Source organism: Scardinius erythrophthalmus (genome assembly GCF_964197995.2).
Source record: "Scardinius erythrophthalmus genome assembly, chromosome: 6".
NCBI lineage: Eukaryota > Metazoa > Chordata > Actinopteri > Cypriniformes > Leuciscidae > Scardinius > Scardinius erythrophthalmus.
In genome coordinates this window covers 20714619-20735495 of record NC_138226.1, presented here as the reverse complement: position 1 = coordinate 20735495, position 20877 = coordinate 20714619, and the positions used below count along the sequence as shown (strand labels likewise).

The following is a 20877-nucleotide window of genomic DNA, read 5'->3' as shown; positions in this document are numbered from 1 at the left end:
AACAACAGACGAGTATAATCACAATAATTAACCTTACAACACAACATCGATTCAGAAAATACACCAATTTTATTAGCTTGATGTAATCCAAACCTTCAGAATCCATATATTATTTGCAAGAAAAAGATCCAAACAGCCCGTTATCCAGTAATCGTCATCTTGACCGTAAACGTCAAACCTAGCGCTTGTTATGAATTCAAATTCAAAAATTGCGCCCTCAAGAAGCTTTACACAGGTTACTATGGTTACGGCAGTAATATCAAACGCTCATTGGCTCTCGCCTCGCCTGCTTCGTCACAGATTGCGTCATGCACATTCACATTTGAAATGAAGCGCGCACTGCCGCGCAGCCCTCAGAGCGAACCGAACCGAAGACGGATTACATTTTCATGGATTTGAATTAATAACTTAAATTCTGCTCTGTTACCTCATACAAAACCACTGCCAGAGAGGACTGCGACACACGTGAACAACTTTTGGTACCGATTTTGACATTTTCTCATTAAATAAATTATTGTGATTATATTTGTCTGTCTGTTTTTTTTCTTTATAATTGTAGCCTACGTAGTTTTAAGAAATGGTTATGATTAGATGGTAGGATTGGCAAACGTCCGGGGATAATGGTACGTGTAAGATTCACGTCTGAGGCTGTTAAACTGTGACATCTACACGTTTTCCAAAGGGGACCAACATGATTATTTCACGTACATTTTGCTCCGTTTCGTTCGGGCATTCAACGGCGTAGACACACACGCGGAAGATGATGGTTCGTTTCGGCGTTAACATACACGCGGATAGCTCAAAATGCGTATAAATAACACGCCACTTTTGACTTGAAAGTGGCCTGTATGTTTACGCAAAGTCATGATGTCATGTTGTAGACCGATCGGTCCAGTGTGAGCAGCTGACAAACGAGATGGAAGACTTAACGTTTTCATCCAGGCCAGAGCACCCATATGCTGAAGAGAGTCGTTGTGCCCCCCCACAGATGTCCTACACCAATACAGCCCAGCCGGTAACAGCTGTAAAATATGAGGATGAGACGCTTAGTCCCAGACATAGTCGTCGCCAGAGTGATAGGGACTTCTGTCTGCCTCCATGCCCAGAATTGGTGCCTAGAGCAGAGATGCAGCACGTCCAGGAGCAGATATATCGAGGCCCTAAGCCTACCATCCCCAGTCTGACAGCAGCTGATCCTAGACAGTTCTCAAGATTACGGATGGCACTAGAGAACCTTCTGCCAGTGAATGCGAGTGAACGCTTTAAGTATCAGATCCTGACTGATCATTTAGAGCTAGAAGAGGCTCTACTAGTAGCAGATTCCTACTGTAATTCTGTGAGACCATATACAGACACTATGCAAGCTCTTGTGAAGATGTATGGTCAACCCCACAAGCTTGTGTTGCGGAATATCGCAGAAGTACTAGAAGGTCCCAATCTCAAGCCAGGTGACGTTAAAGCCTTCAAGTTCTTCGCGCTTCGTGTACGCTCATTAGGGAGTATGTTGGAACAATTGGGGTCTGAGGGAGCATCTGAATTAGAATGCGGTTCACACGTCTCTAGACTCCAAGGCAAGCTCCCTCACGAGCTCCAGATCAGCTTTAAGAGGTATGTCCATCCTTCTAGGATCACAGTCCCCACTCTTATCGACTTTGCGGACTGGTTAGAGTATGAGCTCCAGGTCCAAGATGACACTGCCAAGACCGTTACATATGTTCCACCCTTAACTACTAAGAAGCGAGAAGGTCGTCACGACTCCAGGCCTCCTGGAAGATCTACGAGTTTCCTACTGGGTACAGAGAAACCTGCTGCAGACAGTGAACGCAGAGTGTTTGCTCCAGAGTCCCGGCCCAGCTCTGCCAGGTACCAAGAGAAATTACGTGCCTATTGCCCTTAATGTGATAATGCCAATCATTTTCTAAATGGATGCCAAAACTTCAAAGAGTTGACTAGGGACCAGAAAGAGGCCTGGATTCGTAAAAATAATAGATGTTGGAGATGCGGCCGCAATCATCACGCTTCCAGATGCTCACTGAAAGCCTTGTGCAAGACCTGCAACAGGAAACACCTCCTTATATTGCATGATCTGAACGAGAGAGCTGTGACCATCAATACAGCGTCCAAACCCCCAGAGAACTCCTGTCTTGGGAGTACTACGAAAGACATCTTGTATGTTGACCGTTCTGTCAGTAGCCGTAGAGTCATGCTGAAAGTGAGTAAGGTAATCATCACGAACGGCAATGCATCGTTAGAGACATATGCAGTGCTCGACGACGGGTCTGAGAGGACTATCCTCCTGCAAGCAGCCGCACAGCAATTGAACCTCAGAGGACAACCAGAAGACCTGATACTAAGAACAGTGAGACAGGATCAGCAGGTGCTTCATGGGGCGGCTGTCTCCTTCACAGTATCATCTGTGTCTCATCCCCACAAGAAATACCTCATCCAACACGCCTTTACAGCTGAGAGACTAGGTCTTGCTGAACACACATACTCGGTGGCTTCCTTAAAGAAGAGATACAGACATCTAACTGGCCTCCCGTTGCAGCAGATGGATAAAGTACAGCCAATGTTGCTGATCGGATCAGATTGCCCCCACCTCATAACACCTGTTAAACCAGTCCGGTTAGGCCCACCAGGTGGACCCACAGCAGTCAAGACCCGCCTGGGATGGACTCTTCAAGGTCCTAATCATGAGATTCGTCACGAGATTAATACGCACCAGTGTTTCTTCACCTCTGTCCTCCCCAACACAGACCTGTTTGCTCATGTTGAGAGATTATGGCAGATGGATGTGATTCCCTACCGCAGCGAAAAGGTAGTGACGAGATCCAAGCTAGACCAAGAAGCCATCAGACTCTTGCAGGAGAAGACGGTCCGAGTGGAGGTAGAAGGGACGATGTGGTATGCTACACCACTGCTTCGGAGGCAGAGCATGCAACAGCTGACCATGACCAAAGAAGCTGTTCTCCCTCAGCTCAGGAGTGTTGAAAGGAGACTGCTTAAGAACCCAGACCAGGCTTCGGCCTACCAGGCTGAGATAACTAGGCTGAAGGAGGCAGGTTACATAGCCAAGCTGGAACCGAGAGAAGTTGCGTGCTCCACAGAGTCATGGTACATCCCCCACCATATGGTGCAGCATAATAACAAGAACCGGGTCGTCTATAACTGCTCCTTCCAATATGAAGGTCACAGCCTAAATGAGTTTCTTCTTCCAGGTCCTACGCTAAGCTCATCACTACTAGCAGTTCTACTTCGCTTCCGAGAGCATCAGGTAGCCATAAGCAGTGATATTCGAGGTATGTTTCACCAGGTGAGGCTGCTCCCTGATGACATGCCCTTACTCAGATTCCTGTGGCGTGACCTGAAGCCGGAGCAACCCCCTGATGTGTATCAGTGGCAAGTTCTCCCTTTTGGTACCACATGTAGTCCCTGTTGTGCCACTTACGCCCTACAGAGGCACGTCATAGACCACAGCCAGTCTGGAGACCCAGTCAGAGAGGCAATTGAAAAATCATTCTATGTTGATAATTGTTTACATAGTCTTCATTCCCCTCAAGAGGCCAGAGACCTAGTTGATCAACTATGTTCTCTCTTAATCGCCGGAGGCTTTGAGCTTCGACAATGGGCCAGCAATTGCCCGTCAGTGGTTACTCACCTCCCTTCTGAGTCGAGATCCGATACCTGTGACCTCTGGCTTAGTCAAGGCCATCAAGACGTCCACGAGTCTACGCTCGGATTACATTGGCACTGTCAGTCCGACACCCTACGTTACAAGCACAGAGCTAGCCGCTGCTTCACATCCATCTAAATTAATCTACATTCGAACCTCTTCATTTTAATCATGTCTCCCGATATAGCCTATTGCAAATCCAATCTTACTCATGCTATTCACTTTTCGTTATCAACATCGGAAAAATAACATTAGATTGGGACGACGTGTGTATGAGTGTGTATCAGGCGTCTTATTAGGCGACGTACTGAGGGACGACGTGTGTATCAGGCGTCTTATTAGGCGACATACTGAGGGACGACGTGTGTATCAGGCGTCTTATTAGGCGACGTGCCTGGTTCAGACGTTATGATTTTTTATACATTTCTCACGTACGCCGTCGCCGTAAGGTATACGTTACTACTGTGACGCCGCCGTGACGTCGCCGCCGGTCTGTCGTCTGACGTCTCTATCAATCCCATTCAAAAATAGACACGGACTGATGGCGATGGAAGGGTAGACTGCTCCTTCACCTTCTTCAGGGTAGACTTAGAAAAGGCATTATCCGCTCGCCATAACCCACAGTGAGACCAAAGGGAGAATCAGCCTGCTTTTCATGAACTTCAGGCTTCAGCTGAAAGCCTTTCACCTTATCAAAACTGTCTACGGGTGGGAAGGAGGGAGGCGCTTCGCTTAAAAGACCTTGAAGACGAGTTTCTAGCCTTTCAACAGGCGGTCACGAGCCTCAGCAGAGAGATGTGTGGGTGCCCAGAAGACCTGTGGTGCGAGGACCTGGAAGCCACAGTAATTGAGGACACCATTCTACAAAAGAAAATATTAGCACAGCAGTCCCAGGTAAATATGACATGCGAAATCAAACAGTGCAAAATGAAGCCTGGTTGAGGTAAAAGAATAAGGGATGAAGCGTCTTACCTGAACTGGCCACAGAGTAACATTCATATCTCCATTGATCCCATTGGAGCTGAACATGAGCCGCGTTTCCACTGTCGGGCCAGGGCCGGGCCGTGCTAGTGCGTGCCAGGGCCAGTCGCGTTTCCACTGTCACTTCCGGGGCTTGATCGGGGCTTACTCGGGGTCAACGGCCAGGATTTCTGGCCCATCGAATACCTTGGGCCAAAGCGGGCCAGCTCGGGCTAGAGGAGTGGTTACCAACAGAGGAGGAGTTTACCGTTGGGAGACGGCAGCGCCGGATGATTTTGTCAGCATTAAAGACTTAAAAATAAAATAATTTAAATCGCGTTCATGTTTGAATGCCTTCTGTTTGTGATGCAAAAGACTATGCGCGCTAGCCGTTACCATAGTAAACATAGTAAACGCTTGAAGATACGCATAGTAAAAAAAACAACAGCGAACGCTTGAAGAAATCAGACCAATATTAAAGGCTATCACAGTCATGTTTTTATTTTATCTGTCATAGCCTACGTCTCGTCTCTTTAAACCGGACTATCAAAAAATAAACTTTTTTTCGGGAGCTTCCTCTGTTTCTCTGACTGAAAATATCTGTAGGCTATGGGAGTCGAGAGAGTGCTAAAGCTCCTCAGGTCGTATGGCGTATATTTGTAGAAATTATCATTTTTTCTAAATGTGATGTAAATATGTCCTGTTACTAAGTTACCAGATAGGCTAAAGAAACAGACGCGACTGAAAAAGTAAGTGTGTCCTCTTTCTTTTGTGAAATAGACCTAACGGTAATTTATTTCTGAGTGACTAATGTGCAATTTTTACATAAATTAATTCATTATGATCAATGTATCACTTTTTATTGTAAACCTGTGGTAAAACATCGATGCTTGGGTTTTAAATATTCAAGTAGCTGCTAAACAAACACAAAAAAAGCTAGCAAACGGCCGCTTTTATCGTGTTTGTTTTCAACGCTGTTTCCAGTGATTTCTGATTAGTTTTCTGATAAAACTTCCATTTGTTGGTGAAATGATGGGTTAGTGTGACGTTGTCCCAGAGAGGCGTGTTACGGGCGTGTTTTAGTGAAGCGCTGTGGAGCTTCTGGCCCGACAGTGGAAACGCATGCCCGGTGCTATTGGCCCGAGGCCATTAGCCCGGCACGCCCCGTTTAAAGCCCTGGCCTGACAGTGGAAACGCGGCTATGGTCTCATGGGAACCAGTGGTGAAGATTACATGGCTTTCTTTTCCTGACACAAGTTAAAAAACGTCTCCGGTTACTATCGTAACCTCGGTTCCCTGAGAGGCGGGAACGAGACATAACGTCGTCTATGACGTATATGGGAACTCCTTCCCTCATATACGTCATAGACAACGTAATGTTGAGTTACCGCCTTGAAAGGGAACCCACTCACCTATTAATAATCCACTCACGTTTCTTTAAATAACCAACATTTAACCTTTTCTGATTAACGCATGTAATGAAAGATTAGTTTATGATTTGAAGGCCTTACCCTGAAGATGCCCACACTGTAGCGCTTTTCTGAGGTGTATGCAAAACCAAGGGTAAGAACCCGATCCATCCAGCCTTTCATGACGGCAGGAACCGAGAACCAATACATGGTCGTCCCTCCTGCCAGGCCAGCATGGTCTCCTCTCCATAGCAGAAGTGTTCTGGGTTCTTCAATGCTCCTGAAACAGAAAATTGAGCAAAAAAGCCATTGCGCTCCAATAAGGGCAAAAGTTTTTTTAAGTTTAATATTTTCTAAACAAATATAACACTGCCTCCACACCAGTAATATCCTTCTTGGTTGCTGTGGCCTCGAATTTCATTTCATACAGGTCAGACACAAGAACATTGCAGCCCTGTTTCTTCAGCACATCTACAGCAGCATCTTTAACAGCCGCATTGAAAGAGCCAGCACTCTGGTGCGCATACACGATCAACACTGTCTTTGCAGCTGAAAGAGAAGAGAAAAATCAAACAATAAATCAACTGCAGCAACAAAACAAATATCAACTGCAGCAACAAAAGAACATATAGCCTACCCATGTTTCTCACCCACAGGTCTCAGAGCATCAACTAAAACAACAGCTTTGTGAGCTTCTTTTAAAACCACAATCACCTGAGCACAGCTGAAAGTAATTTACTAATCAGTTAGTGTTGGCAGGCTAGAGGCTTTCCAAAAAAAAAATCTACAGCAAAAAAAGTTTAACTAAAGTGATTATTAACTGGATGTATTTCTTCTTAAAAGCGGCATATGAATCGTAAAAAAAAAAAAAAAAAAAAAAACAATAAACTAGAATCGCATTATGCCTGCTAAGTTTACCTTTTTACCACTAGATGTCAACATGCACCAGCAACTGGAGCGATAGACATAAACGTCTATTAGGGTTAGAGGGAGCCATACAAATAAAATACCTATATGATAAAGATAAATATAATGATAAAGATAAAAAAATAGGCCAACTATAAATTTGGTGACTCAGTTTAAACAACGAGCTGTTTTGCTTAGAAATTGTTTGTATCATGGCCAGGTTATAATTTTGGCTACAATTCTGCTAGGGAAAAGGGAAACTTTTCTGGTCTTTGGTGTAGTTTGTGTTTTTTTAACTGGATTGATGATGTGCTTGAGACCACCTAAACCGCACACTTGGTCAGGCTGAGGCTAGTTAAACTATAGCAATATATTTTGCTATAGCAATTATACTATAGCACTGCCCACCCAGCAGTGCTTTTTTCACTTCAGAATGAAATCCAGCAGTTTATTATTGCGAAAGGCACGTAAGCACATGGGTATGACTTTAAGAAGTGCAAGATAAGGTTTCTGTTTTTAGCAGCAGACTCCCATGATTAAAAATAGCGAAGAGGGTCTGCGAGTGCGAGCCCTAAAACTCCCCCAAAAGACGCTCACAGTCCATCCGCGCAACAATGAACTAAAAGAAAACTTTTAACCCAGCGGTTATACTGACAATCACACTGTTAAAGAACCCAACTCTCTAAGCAAACAAACTCTAGTCTAGATCATTTACAGCCATTTTGGCAGCTCCTCAGAGGCGACACGTGTGTCATGAAAAGGCGTTTGCGCTCTCAGCACCGGTGACTCTTCAGTCTTTCTCAGTACAGCACTAGGAAGAGTGCAAAAAGACGGATGTAACACAATGAACCGCGTCGCGAACGACACGACGTAGCCTCGCTGTTTTTTTGGTTAGAGTTGGAAACGTGTTTTCTTTTTCTTATGCCTCTGCTGAAGGAATAACTCTCCAAAGGATCGGTTCTCACGCGTAAAGGAGCGTGTGTTTCTCGGAAAGATTTATTAAAGGTTACCAATGGGGTCTCAAGGGCCAGGACGTAAAAGAACCACCAGCAAAAATGGGTTGACTGCCGAGGAAGATGCCCTCAACGTAATCGCAAAAGAGGTAAATTGATCTCATAAGAGATAAACTAATGCAATGGTCTCATTTGCAGAATTAGAGGGTTAAACTCTAAAATCACATGGTTCTACATTCTGAGTCAGTTTATTTATTAAACCAAAGAGCATTACACAGTTTCACAAGTATCCAATTAACGTAACAGAAACCTAACTAAGGTAAAGTCCATGCTTTTGCCCTCACGTGGCCCTGCATTGTTCATATTTTATTCTTATGTACAAGTTGTAGATCATTTCCTTATTTCTGCTTCCTCCTAGTGTTTTTAGTTGCTTTCGCCTATCTACAAGTTTCTGAGCTGTTTTGGTCAAAGGTGTTCTTTTTCTGCATCATAGCAGTAATGTGTTTGAAAGTGCTAGCAGTGTGCAAGCTGAGTTTGATGTGCTGGAACAGGTGTTTGGGTCATGGTGGAGAGAACCTTGATTTGAGGGCTTAGGAAATGATTTTGGCCAGTCAGATCTTCGACTGACGTTCCTTCCTTGCACACCCATAGTGACAAGTAAAGAGTGTAACAGACAGTTATACATATCATTTAGCTAATGTTGCATTCTATTATTAGTAAGTGTGTCTCTGCTTGAGACATCATGCTTAGTAGTAGGCAGGATATAGAGGCCTTCTCACTCTACTGTCAGCATGCACTGTACTCTCAGTTTAGAGTGAGAAATACGGTATGTTATATTTGTGTGTAATATGCATATGTTTAGATGCATTTATTATTGCCATTGATCATGACCTTCTGGTTTTAGGGGAAGTCTGAGTTACAGTATGAAACACTTATTGGTGTTTATGCATTATCAATAAGCTAAAAAAAATAATAAATTAGTGTCAGAGGATGTGTAAAACTTTGATAGACTTTATTGATCCCACACCGGGGAAATTCACTTGTTACCCCAGCTACAAATTCAGACAAAACAACAGGTGAGAAAATACACAAAAAATGCTATGATGTTGTTATTGCAGTTAAAGAGTCTGACTGCTATTGGAAGGAAGGACCTGTTTGAAATGTTTAAAAGTAGCCTAACTTGACAATTGCCCATTTGTAAGAGTGCATTTTGTTTTCTGTAGCACATTGAGTTGATCTCTAGCAACAAATGATCATGTGGATAAAGAGAGATTCGGGTTAAACACACCAATGTTGTGAAACATCGAATCAGGAAGCATCTTTCAGTCCCACATTTGTATAATTTCAGCATGACCGCTAAAGGTTTTTTTTTCTGATCAAACCTGTTTCTCTTGAAATGGAAATTAATTTTTTAGTATTCTCCCATGTGGCTTTGCAACAGTGCTTTTGCAAATTTAAACAGCGAGGTCACGTAAGGTCTCGTAGAGCTTCTCTCTGAGCAGGTTTAGTTTCAGTTTGACGATGACAAGATACTGTGGTGTAACCCTTTTTTTTTTTTTTTTTACTTGCTGCTTGGCACGTTTTCAAGGGTTTTGAATGCCTTTACAAATAAGCTATTTTTTTAAGGTTTATATATTTCTTTCAGAGCCACTTTATCTTCTTTTGAGGGCCTATTTCAGTATTTACTTCCTGTGTTCCATGCATGTCCCACATTTATTCACCTGGTACCTGCATTTGTTGCTGATATAGGCTGCTGTCCCACACTTGCTGCTCTCTGACAGGCTGGTATGTTGGCCCTCATGTGATCGTTGGTTCTCTAACAAGAGCTTTAAAAATAGAAGGCCCTCAGGGCAGCTGTTAGTGCAGCCTCAAGACCAGACATGAAGTTCTGGGGGGCCATTACAATGAGCAGATTAGGGAACAGGGGCATCTGATGACGGATGCTATGGAAACACATGCTGATAACATCTGCATTAGTAACCCTTAATGGCTGTGCTTTTCTGCTGCTCTCTTATGTAGCTAAGCTGGTAAGAGTGAGAAATGGCCTCAGTAAAACATGAGTCAGTGAAGGATTTCCTGTAAAACAATTTCAACAATTGCTACTCAACACTTTGATTCAGTATTTTGTTTGTCCTTCTAGTTATACAGATTAAAATTGTGGAATCTGGTAAGACAAACGCATGACATAAATAGATTGTTTTCAGCTGTATGTATTTGGTTCAACATTTCGCAAAGTTTTGGCACATACTGAAAAAAAGTTTCTTACAACAACACTCCTCATTTATTAGATGAGGTATTTCAATTTAAATGCAGACCAACTTCAAGGATGCATTGAATTGACCAAAATGACAGTAAAGACATTTATAATAATATTATAAATACTTATTTTAAGTAAATGCTTTTATTTTGAACTTTCTATTCATCAAAGAATCCTGGAAAAAGGTATCATGTTTTTTTTTTTTTTTTTAACAAAAATATTAAGCAGCACAAGTTGCACTTACTGTTATCAACATTGACAATAATAAGAAATGTGACCTGAGCAGCAAATCAGCGTTATTAGAGTGATTTCTGAAGGATTTTGTGACACTGAACTGAAGACTGGAGTAATAGTGCTGAAAATTCAGCTGAATTAAATTAATTTTTTAAACATAGAAAACAGTTATTTCGAATTGTATTAACATTTCACATTTCTACAGTCAGGGGAGCAGCCAGTGCTTTTATCAAGCCAATTATTATTTAAGCCAGAAAACTAGCCAATATGAAATGCTCTCTGCTTGTAAACCTTTTTGTGTGCTGACTGATTTATTATGTGATTTATGGCGTAACTGTACCATGTCAGTCTGTATGATTAATCAGATGTGAGCAGGACAATGGTTTGTCAAAAGCTCATTTGTCACTGTCACTACCAGTGTTATTTCAAGTAAGATGAGAGTTGATTTCCAGTCTTTAGAGCAATTAACTCACAATAGGAAGTTGAGTTGCTGGCAGGACTGATCCCTACTATGTAAAAGAGGCTTACAGCTGGAAATCGGCTATTGAGACAGACGCATGTTGGCAAGTCTGTTAAAAATGTGTTCAATAGTTTTGTTATTAGAGAATGATTGGATTGGTTTAAAACAACAGAGCTCTTAACTAATTGTGTGAGAATAGTTTTAGTGAGATTAGCACATGGATACAAAGTAGGCCAGGCTGAGCCAATGTTCTCCATCTTATTGTTTAACACACACACACACACACACACACACACGTTCAAAAGTGTTTAAAAAAATGAGATATATATACTATACAGCAAGGATGCATTAAATTGATCAAATGCGCATTAAAACATAATGTTATAGATTTCTGTCAAATGAATGATTTCTGAAGGATCATATGAGTATTGATGCTGAAAATTCAGCTTTGCCATCACAGGAATAAATTACATTTTAAAATATATCACAATAGAAACAGTTATTTTAAATTATAAAATTATTTCACAATATTACTGTTTTTACTGTATTTCTAATCACATAAATGCAGCCTTGGTGAGCATAGAGGACTTCTTTCAAAAACATTTAAAAATCTTACCGACTCCAAATATTTGATAGTGTAAACTAGCTTGTACTTAACATTTCTCATTGCTAACAGTCTCAACATTTCAAAAATGATTGTGTTAAACTTCTCCACTGGAAGCTACTAGCAAGCTCAGTCATTGGATGACACCGTGACAGTGCCAGAATGCATCTGAGATGGTTACAAGCAGATTAGGATGCCAGGCTTTGTGCTCTGGAGGGTGTTTAGATCATTAATCTGGGCTCAGACTTTGGATTGTGGGATGAGAGCTGTTTGTTAATCTAAACTCATTGTCAGGAGCAGTTTTGTATTTCTGCATTCAGAAGAAGAGTCCTGACATCATAATACATAATTTGTGTGCCCACACAGAAATATGGGTTTATGAATAATACCAAGCACAGTAGCGCATTGACGCATTATCACCTGCTTATCACTGGTCAATGACAATCATAAAAAATGTTTCTGCCTCCCTCAGGATAAGCTCTGAGTGCCCCCAAGGTTAAACGTGCACTGGATTGTATTCAACAATGCATTATTCCTTTCAGTTTTCTTCAAGAGCCTTGTTGCAGAACTGTTTATACAGCAAGACATTGTGTAGAAAACTCTCAAATAATGTCAGCACACTTAAGTCAGAAACCTTTTTCGCATGCTGATATCTTTCACCAAGAATGGAACCTCTCCATATAAGGACATGGATTCAGAAAGGGTTTTCTTCCTTTTTCCTGACGTCACTGATGGGCCCCTGAAGATTGTTATCACAATTGCTTTCCTGTTTATTCTCTGCTGTTGGGATGCATCCCATTTAAAGGAGTAATGCGGATTAATTCTAGTGCTCTTTATGCTGATTGGTCAGGATGTTTGTGTATAAGCATGGTTGCTGCGATAACTGCTGCGATAACTGCTTCTTAGGCATAACTCCTATTTATTTATTTATTTAAAGGTCTCTTTCTCTTTTTTTCTGTATTTCACCTCTAGCTTGTTTACTTATCTTTTTTTTTTTTTACTTGAATTTAGTGTTGTAAAACTAGCATTGTGTACTATGAATATTATTTCCTCTTGCGACAAATTGGTTGCGATGTTCCTCATTTGTACATTAAAAAAATTAATAATGGCATAGTTTATTATTAGGTTTTAATATCCATTTTATTTAAATCATATTTTCAAATGAAAATCAGCATAAATATGTAAATTGTAAAAAATATTTAATCAATTAAAAAGCATCAACATGGTTAAATATGGCTACCTGTGGAACAAGTAAGATTCAGATAGATAAAATGTATGATGTTTGATTTATTAATGATAAATATATAACCTGGTTACTGTGTATATTGTTTAAAAGTACTATTACAAAAATCGCATTCTTGTTTCATTTATGTATGACTGACAAATATGCATCACATTACATACAATTAAAATGCATACATCTTACATTTAGACATAAGTATTTTTTAGTGTTAGTTGATTAAGATAAGTGTCTAAATGAGTAAATGTAAACACAATATAAGGTGCTCCTAATTTTAGTAGTTCAACAGTTTATAAAAAGGTCAAAGAGGGTTTTCAGTGACCTAGCACCATACAATGATGCTTTCTGTTATAATCCTCAGAATAACCAATAATGACTTATCTTTAAAATATTGTTTTTGTTGGATTTGAGGTATATGGTAATCCTACACATATGTCTTCTTATCTGTGAAGTCTTGTTTTATTGTTTTTTCCTCCCTTTTTTAAAAAGTGTTAACTTGTATTCCCTTAAGTTACATTTCTGCTCAAAAATGTGAAATGCAGAGAGAGAGAAAATGGTTCCTGCTTCATGATTTATTAACTTGGTGTACAAGGTCATGTTGTGGATTTTGGTCTGATAAGACCATTTGCTAAAGGGAAAGGAATTCGGACAAACTCTTGCTCTGGTATCGGATTGGCCATTTGGTGCAAGTTGTTTGTTTATTTGACAAATGTAGGTGTGAAACAGCTTTTATGTTGCAAAGACACTGCTCATTCCTCTGTATGAAGAAACAATTTGTCTTCTGTTTTCCCTCACTCTGACTCCAGCTGACCTCTTCATCTCAGAGATTCTGAGTGTTGTTACATGTGCCCAATATAATGCTAAAGTATGATCATTAAACATTGAGAAAGGAGTCCACAGACATATTACAATTACTAGGGTTTAAATATCTGGGTTTCCATTGGAATATTTTTATGCAAATTTTAGGATGTCACATAAAAAATGTAGGATAAACAAATAAAATTTCCATAAATTCAAAGTGCTTCACCACCTTCACCAGTCTGTTGAATGAGCTCTGGTCTCTGACTCGTACTCTTAAAGCAACACTAAGTAACATTTTTTACCTTAAAATAATGTTTCCGAAATGGTTTCAGTGGTTCATCAAGTCGTAACAGGGTGAAAGGCACTTCTGGATTCACTTTGCAGCCCTATATCTGCTATAACCGCACTATGCAAGTTGGCCAAACCGGGTCGTGTTTCTGTAGTTCGAATGAGACATAAGAAAACTACAAATTTGACTTGCTTTATGTCAAGCGTTACAATAGTCATTATTTAGTTTTTCTTCGTTTCTGATGTCGTAATACATCATGCTTTCATGAAATCATGCAACATACTCTACCTTGTCTGTGGACATCGTTCATTCAAAGCCGGTGTGACGGTAGGCTGCGGGCGGCAAAATTATTTACGACAGCGGTAATGGACAATTCCGCTTCCAACCTGTAGGGCGACCGAAGAGGAAAGGTTCCTTAGTGTTGCTTTAATCTCTTCTGGAGAAATCTAGAGTGCTATCAGCTCTACTGCATTGTAAACCTAGCTCACCTGCGAGTCATTTTCTTAGGTTTTAGAACAGAGAGTAATGAATGCCATTAGAAACCAGAGACCAGTAGATGAGACACTCTTTCACCATCATGCTACTCTCTTCTTATTCCTACATTTCAACAGGCTAGAGTTTCTCTCACAGGTTTGCGCTTACTCTTGAGTAACTCGTGTTGTCAGTGAAGCAAGCATTGGTCAAGTACTCTAGATCTTCTCTTCTGTGAAAAGCTGCTTTTCTGTGCAGTCATATGAGATGGGCACTCTGGCATCAAAACATCACCCTGCCTGCCTCAGGTTTCTCAGGGTTTAAGGATGAAATGTGTCGAAAGGGTTTGCCTGAATAATGATGCAAACGTCATTGGTTGAGACAGAACAGGACATGTCGAACTGCTCAAGCAAGATACTAATGTTTTGATAGCACCGCAGAGCTACAGTGTTTGGACTTTTTGGGAAGTCAATATGAATGGCTTACTTATAGTTCCCTCTGCAGATTAATTTGGAACAGCAAAGTATTTAAAGGGGTAGTTAAATACCTAAAGAAAATTCTTTCATCATTTACTCACTTTCATGTCATTCCAAACCTGTCTGAATTTCTTCTGCAGAAAGCAGTAGATAACATTTTGATGAATGTTTCAACAGTTTTGTCCATATAATGAAAGTCATTTGGGGTCCAAAACAAGAAGACATTTTTAAAATGATCTTCTTTTGCATTTTCACAGTAGACCGAAAGTCAAACAAGCCAAAACGAAAAGAGGGTGAGTAAAAGATGACAGCATTTTCAAGTCAAGTCAATTGTATTTGTAAAGCGCTTTTAACAATACACATGATTTCAAAGCAAAATCATGATATTAATGTTTATAAGTTAACATGGTAGCATTTAGCAAGTTAGCGTTGTGCGATAATATCTTTATATTTAGAACTATCCCTTAAACATAGAAAATTTACTTTTCCATTGTCTGAGGTTTAAATTAAAAATGATGTATTACCACTAAGTAATGGTCACTTAATTTTATCATCTCTTTTCCTTCTTTTTCTTTCCCTCCCTTTTTGCCATAATTTTCTCCATGCTCAGAATGACCCAAATTCATGTTCCTAAACTCTTTTAGCCCTACATGGTCAGTTTATTTTTGCTCAAGCTCACTTTTGATATTAAAACCTGTCACAGATCCTAGGGACTGCTAAAATATGGACCCACCACACACAGATCCGACATTGTATGGTTTATGTTTGACATGGCAGGCTGGCACAATTTATGTAGGTGTTAATATGGGCAGACCAGAAATGTGGCAGACGTCTCCAGTGATCTCATATGTTCCAGTCTCTGGCTCTTACGTTAGTACTGGAGTGAGAAAGACTGTTTATGTCTCATACTGAAGACAGTTAATCCAGTTTACACAGATGGCAAAATGATTCACATTTTGAATATTGAGCTTTCCACATTAAAATGAATGAAACTGGCCAGAGTCTCTTTTGGTTTATATAAGTCATAGTTTTGGAGTTAATAATGCCTAATTTTTTACACTATAGTAAGTTTTGCTTCCAGAGTACTGTCCAAAAACAGTGAAGAAGGAGCAGTTGTGGACTTCCAGTCATTTGTGTTGCATACCTTCTGTTTGTTCCCTTCATTTTCCATTACAGCTGGTCTATTAGCAGTCCAGCTGATTAGCATGTACCCGCTCAGCCTAGCATGCATGGTACAAGAGGCCGTGGGAGAGAGAGATCTGGTGAACTTGGCATCTCCTTCTGTGGTATTTATGTCAATAGATAAGTGCTCTGGACTCTGGCATTTATTGAACTCCCAGGACTTGTTCTGCAGTCTACCTTAAAAGGCACCAAATAAAGGGTTTTAGTAAAGCTGTCCACAATCATTTGAGACAAATATGTCATTATCTTACAAAATTCCATCTTAGAGTTTATTGAACCCTAAGATGTTCCATGGGTGCTCATATTTGCAATTTAGGGGGGGAAAAAGGTCAGTATGAACAGTAGTTTTTCCCTCAGTAAAAAAAAAGAATAAAGAAATGAATGGTATCTTGTACACGCACATGCATGTAGGATTCCAATGGTCATCATGGGACCTGGAAATGTCAGAGAATTTTATTTTTGTGTTGTATAGTAGTTTACATCCAAGATGTAGGCGTATCAGCTAGCGCCACACAAACAAAAAAAAATTGTCATGATGTAGTAACTACTTATATTAACATTGATGCAGGCACAACGTAAACTTGATGAACAATTAAACAATGTGTTTTATTCCAAAAAAGGTCTCTACCAGGCAGCTGTGGAACTAACTTCATTCCCGTTGAGAACAGCCACATCACAGAACGTTCATTAAATTAGAGCATTTTGGGTTTATTGATAGAGCCTGCTCCATTTGGGTCATTAAAAATAGCTGTTGAGGAGAGTGAGAGGAGAGAGGTGTGTGAAATAGGCCACTTTGTTTTTCTCTTCTGTGATAAGAGTGTGTGAATTATCATGATGGGGGGAAATGCGGATGACCCAGGCTATCATATGCTCACCGTGACAGATATAATGGTCTACTTTGATAACTGCAAGAAGGTAGGCCTTAATATGAACATGGGTTATCAAAAAAAAGTTATTAGGTCAGAGAGGAAGAATAGTGCATGCTTTCTTTAAGGTGGCTGCCTCTATCCTGCTCCTTTTAGGTGCATATGCTCAATTTTATGCATAGAGTGAATAGATTTTGTTTAGTAAAATGTATTATTATTTGATGCAAATCATTGTACATGCACATGATGTCCACATCAGGACCGAGCAGCAGTGATGGGTGTTTGTGCGATCAGCAGTTAGTTCTGTTAATACTGCAGGAAGGGTGTGATCAGGCTCAACTGTGAATGAGTCAGCTCTCTAACTTCCTGCTATGGTCAAAAAAAGGCATAGTTTTGGTTACCCTGTTAGTCCCACAGTCATAGAGTGCATTTATTCCTGCATGTTTTCAGAAGACTCTATTACTCTTTATGTTTAGTCTAAGTTTTTTTTTCCCCAAGTGAAATATTATTCAACATTTTCAGCAGAGTCAAAGCCATGTTGGCTGGTAATGCTGTTATTTTAAAGCTTGTATGCATGGGTGTATTGTTGTGCTCGTGGAAAATGAAAAGTTCTAAACATGTTTAGACAGCTGCTTAAGTGCTGGGGTTTGCTTTGGTAACTTCTCCCTAGCAGTTTATCTACATAATTATCTGCCTTCATTACAACCGTACTGACTAACAAGACATGGTCACACATTTCCTGTTTACAAAGTAGATTTTGGACATTTAATTCTGATGTTGTTTGACCGCTGCACAGCACCGTCATTTAATTAAGTCAAATGGTTTTATAAAATATCATTGAGGATGTGAAAGGTTACAATTCCAGTTTGCTTGTCCTTAAAAACAAAATTAGAGCCATCATTTTCTGTTAGAACTACTAGTACTATAACTATGGTTGAAACTGTGGAAATATTTATTTTGGATCCATATTTTTTTTTTCATCTTTGTTGGCAAAGGGATGCAAGACCTTTGTGGTGAGAAACAGCTGCTTCCTTGGAAAGTTGCTCGACTCCGTTAAGGACGGAAGGCCTCAGTCTGAGACATTAAGATATGATCTGACATTTACTCGGGAACACGTCATTATGGTTTTCTCCATCGGCAAACAAACACAGGAAATCATTTTAAAGCAATGCATGCATCCCTTCAAGTAGTAATTTCACTATTTTAACCCCTATTCTTTAAATCATACATATTTTGCTGCTTTTTCAAGAATGTGTTGTGGAACTGGTGCAAAACTGGGAATGTTACAGTCACTGCTCTGGTGTAAAGATTATTTGTAGCATGGGATTGTGTGGAAGAGTAGGTGGAGTTAAGGTAGAGACATCACTATGTGAGGGTGTGATGTAATACTGGAGTTGAGGTTTCTTCTTTTTTTATCTGGTTGTTGCACATTTTGTGGCATCATCTACAGGAAGGAAGTGTGCATGTTCTCTCTCCCCCTCATGCCTGAAAGGGAGTCTTTTCCTTAAAAGGACTTTCAAAGTGTGATTGACTAAAGTCACAAATAGACGCATGCGTACTCATGTAAACAAAGCATGTGCCATCTTGAGGAGTATACAATTACAGTACATGAAACATTATGACAGTGAGGTACACAAACATATTTATGTAATCACATATGACATTATGTTTCCTGTGTTCCTCCTGTAAAAAAAATGAAAATATATATTTTTTTTAAGTTTAGTGCAAAGCTTTTATGTGTTTGTTTTGTGTTTTTTTGCATTTACTACATTGCTCATGCTCAAATGTTCATGGTTTAATGAATTTACCTCTCTCTCTTTTTCTTTCCCCCACCCGCCCCCTGCAGGCTGAAGCCCGTTTGGCAGCTAAGAGAGCAGCCCGTGCAGAAGCTCGTGAGATCAGAATGAGAGAACTGGAGAGACAACAGAAAGAGGTGAAGAAACACACAATCACTGTGAGCTTAATCTCGGGTTGAAATTTAGCCTTAGTTTTCCTAAATGTTTTCATTTGTCAAAATATGATTGGTATCAACTTTTATGTACATATTATTACAATCTATCCATCTATCTATCTTATCTATCTATCTGTATAGTACTTGGATCTGATCTCAGTATAAATCAAATATATGTAGAAATATTTTAAAAAGGACTTTGGCAAATATTCTAGCATGACAGTGCTGTTCCAGCACCTAGATTTGTTTTAGATGCCCACCAGCAAGAGGTGGCCTCCTGGAAAAATCCTGGGAAAATCCCATCCCTGTGGTCTTACCTGCTTAACTCCTTCCTGCGCATACGGTGGATATGTCCCCTTTGACTGGTGTAATAATCATAACACGTACGACCAGTTTAAGCACTGAAAGCATCTCAAAAACAAATAATCTGCATTACACAATGTTGAAACACAGGAGGAGACCTTTCCAAGAGTGTGTTGAGCTGTAGGCCTTTAAATTTTTTTTAAAAAACTAAAAAGTTTATTTTTTTTCTTCTATTGAACTACCAGCAGAAAACTATGGAAGCTTGTTTCCGCCACAGAATAAAACATTTTAAGAGATAATTGCGACTTTTTATCTCACAATTGCGAGTTTACATCTCGCAATTCTGACTTTATTTCTCAGAATTTCGAGATATAAAGTCAGAATTGCGTGAAATAAAGTCGCAATTGCGTGTTATAAAGTCAGAATTGCGAGATATAAAGTCAGAATTGCGTGAAATAGTCGCAATTGCGTCTTATAAAGTCAGAATTCTGACTTTTTTTCTAGCAATTGCGACTTTATTTCACGCAATTCTGACTTTATAATACACAATTGGGAGATATAAAGTCGCAATTGCGTGTTATAAAGTCAGAATTGTGAGATAAACTATTCTGAGGTAAAAAAAAAAAGTCCTTTTTTCCACTTAGAATTGGACTTTACATCTCACAATTTGGAGTTTATATCTCACAATTCTGAGAAAATATGTCAGAATTGCGAGATATAAACTCGCAATTGCGTGTTATAAAGTAAGAATTGCGTGATATAAAGTCGCAATTGCGAGAAAAAAAGTCAGAATTCTGACTTTATAACACGCAATTGCGACTTTATATCTCGCAATTCTGACTTTATAACACGCAATTGTGACTTTATTTCACGCAATTCTGACTTTATATCTCGCAATTCTGACTTTATAACACGCAATTGCGACTTTATTTCACGCAATTCTGACTTTATATCTCGCAATTCTGAGAAATAAAGTCAGGATTGTGAGATGTAAACTCGCAATTGTGAGATAAAAAGTCGCAATTATCATTTAATTTTTTTTATTTTGTGGCGGAAACAAGCTTCCATAGAAAACGCCGCTTTTATTCTCAAAATTAAATCTTTCTCATGGTCTTGTTGACTTGCTTATGTACAACGCTGTCAGCCGATTATGTTCAATTTGTTTAATCTTCATCATGATTGTGGGCTCTGTGCTTTGAAAGACATGTTGTGGCTGGGTTAACAGGGATCAGGGTCAGTTAATCACCCCTTGGGTCAGGACCTCCTAAGAGGCCATTTGAACTGCTACTTTGGAACTTCAGCCTCAGCTAATACTCAGAAATATCAGTTATATCATGAGCAGTTTGGTGGTTTTAAATAGATTGCTTTTTTTTTTTACAGGGTCCAGTGTTGCTTAAGACCCCATTTACTTTTTGCATGGAAAAAAAAGAAGACATTTTTCAAAATGTCTTTTTGACAGAAGTTAAATGATGACAGAATTTACATTTTGGGATAAACTATCCTTTTAAGGTCTATTGACAGCAATAGTAAATGAACAATAACATGGAATTGGTTTATTTGGATTAGGTTGTCTGTGGAATTTGTTCAAATAGCATTACCATTCATGAAAAAGCTTGGTCTGTCTTTATGCTTATTTTGGTGTAGCACCCTGCAGCTTTACTGCAGGTTTTGTACTTTACCCCAGTTACAGTACAGTTACTGTAAGTCTTTACAAACAGAATTTATAGATGTTTTTGAGTTACTCATTTGATGTGTCAGGCTTTTTGAACTGTAATAGTACATTGTCTGAACATTCCTCATTGTAAAGGCAGCTGGATTTTAAGAAAGGTTTGGTTCCAATAG

The 20877-nt window shown here is 39.7% G+C and overlaps 1 protein-coding gene and 1 pseudogene across 15 annotated transcripts in view; one reads left to right on the top strand and one right to left on the bottom strand.

The window, feature by feature from the left end:
• Window positions 1-4250: 4250 nt before the first annotated feature.
• On the bottom strand, window positions 4251-6683 carry LOC308692346 (NAD(P)H dehydrogenase [quinone] 1-like; annotated as a pseudogene). Its single transcript has 6 exons — window positions 6680-6683; window positions 6424-6591; window positions 6145-6322; window positions 5829-5880; window positions 4646-4694; window positions 4251-4534 (listed from the first exon to the last, which is right to left on the bottom strand). The product of its transcript is annotated as an NAD(P)H dehydrogenase [quinone] 1-like (transcript).
• A 718-nt stretch (window positions 6684-7401) lies between these two features.
• The window catches only part of lrrfip1a (leucine rich repeat (in FLII) interacting protein 1a), a 34710-nt gene continuing 21234 nt past the window's right edge, over window positions 7402-20877 (top strand). For 10 of the 14 annotated variants that reach the window (XM_081367464.1, XM_081367463.1, XM_081367462.1 and 7 more), the window contains exons 1-2: window positions 7402-8050; window positions 18628-18714. In XM_081367464.1, coding sequence (XP_081223590.1) covers window positions 7961-8050; window positions 18628-18714 — 177 coding nt within the window. In that variant the 5' untranslated portion in view covers window positions 7402-7960. The remainder of the gene's footprint in view (window positions 8051-18627; window positions 18715-20877) is intronic. The other 4 variants (XM_081367460.1, XM_081367471.1, XM_081367472.1 and 1 more) reach the window with 1 other exon arrangement.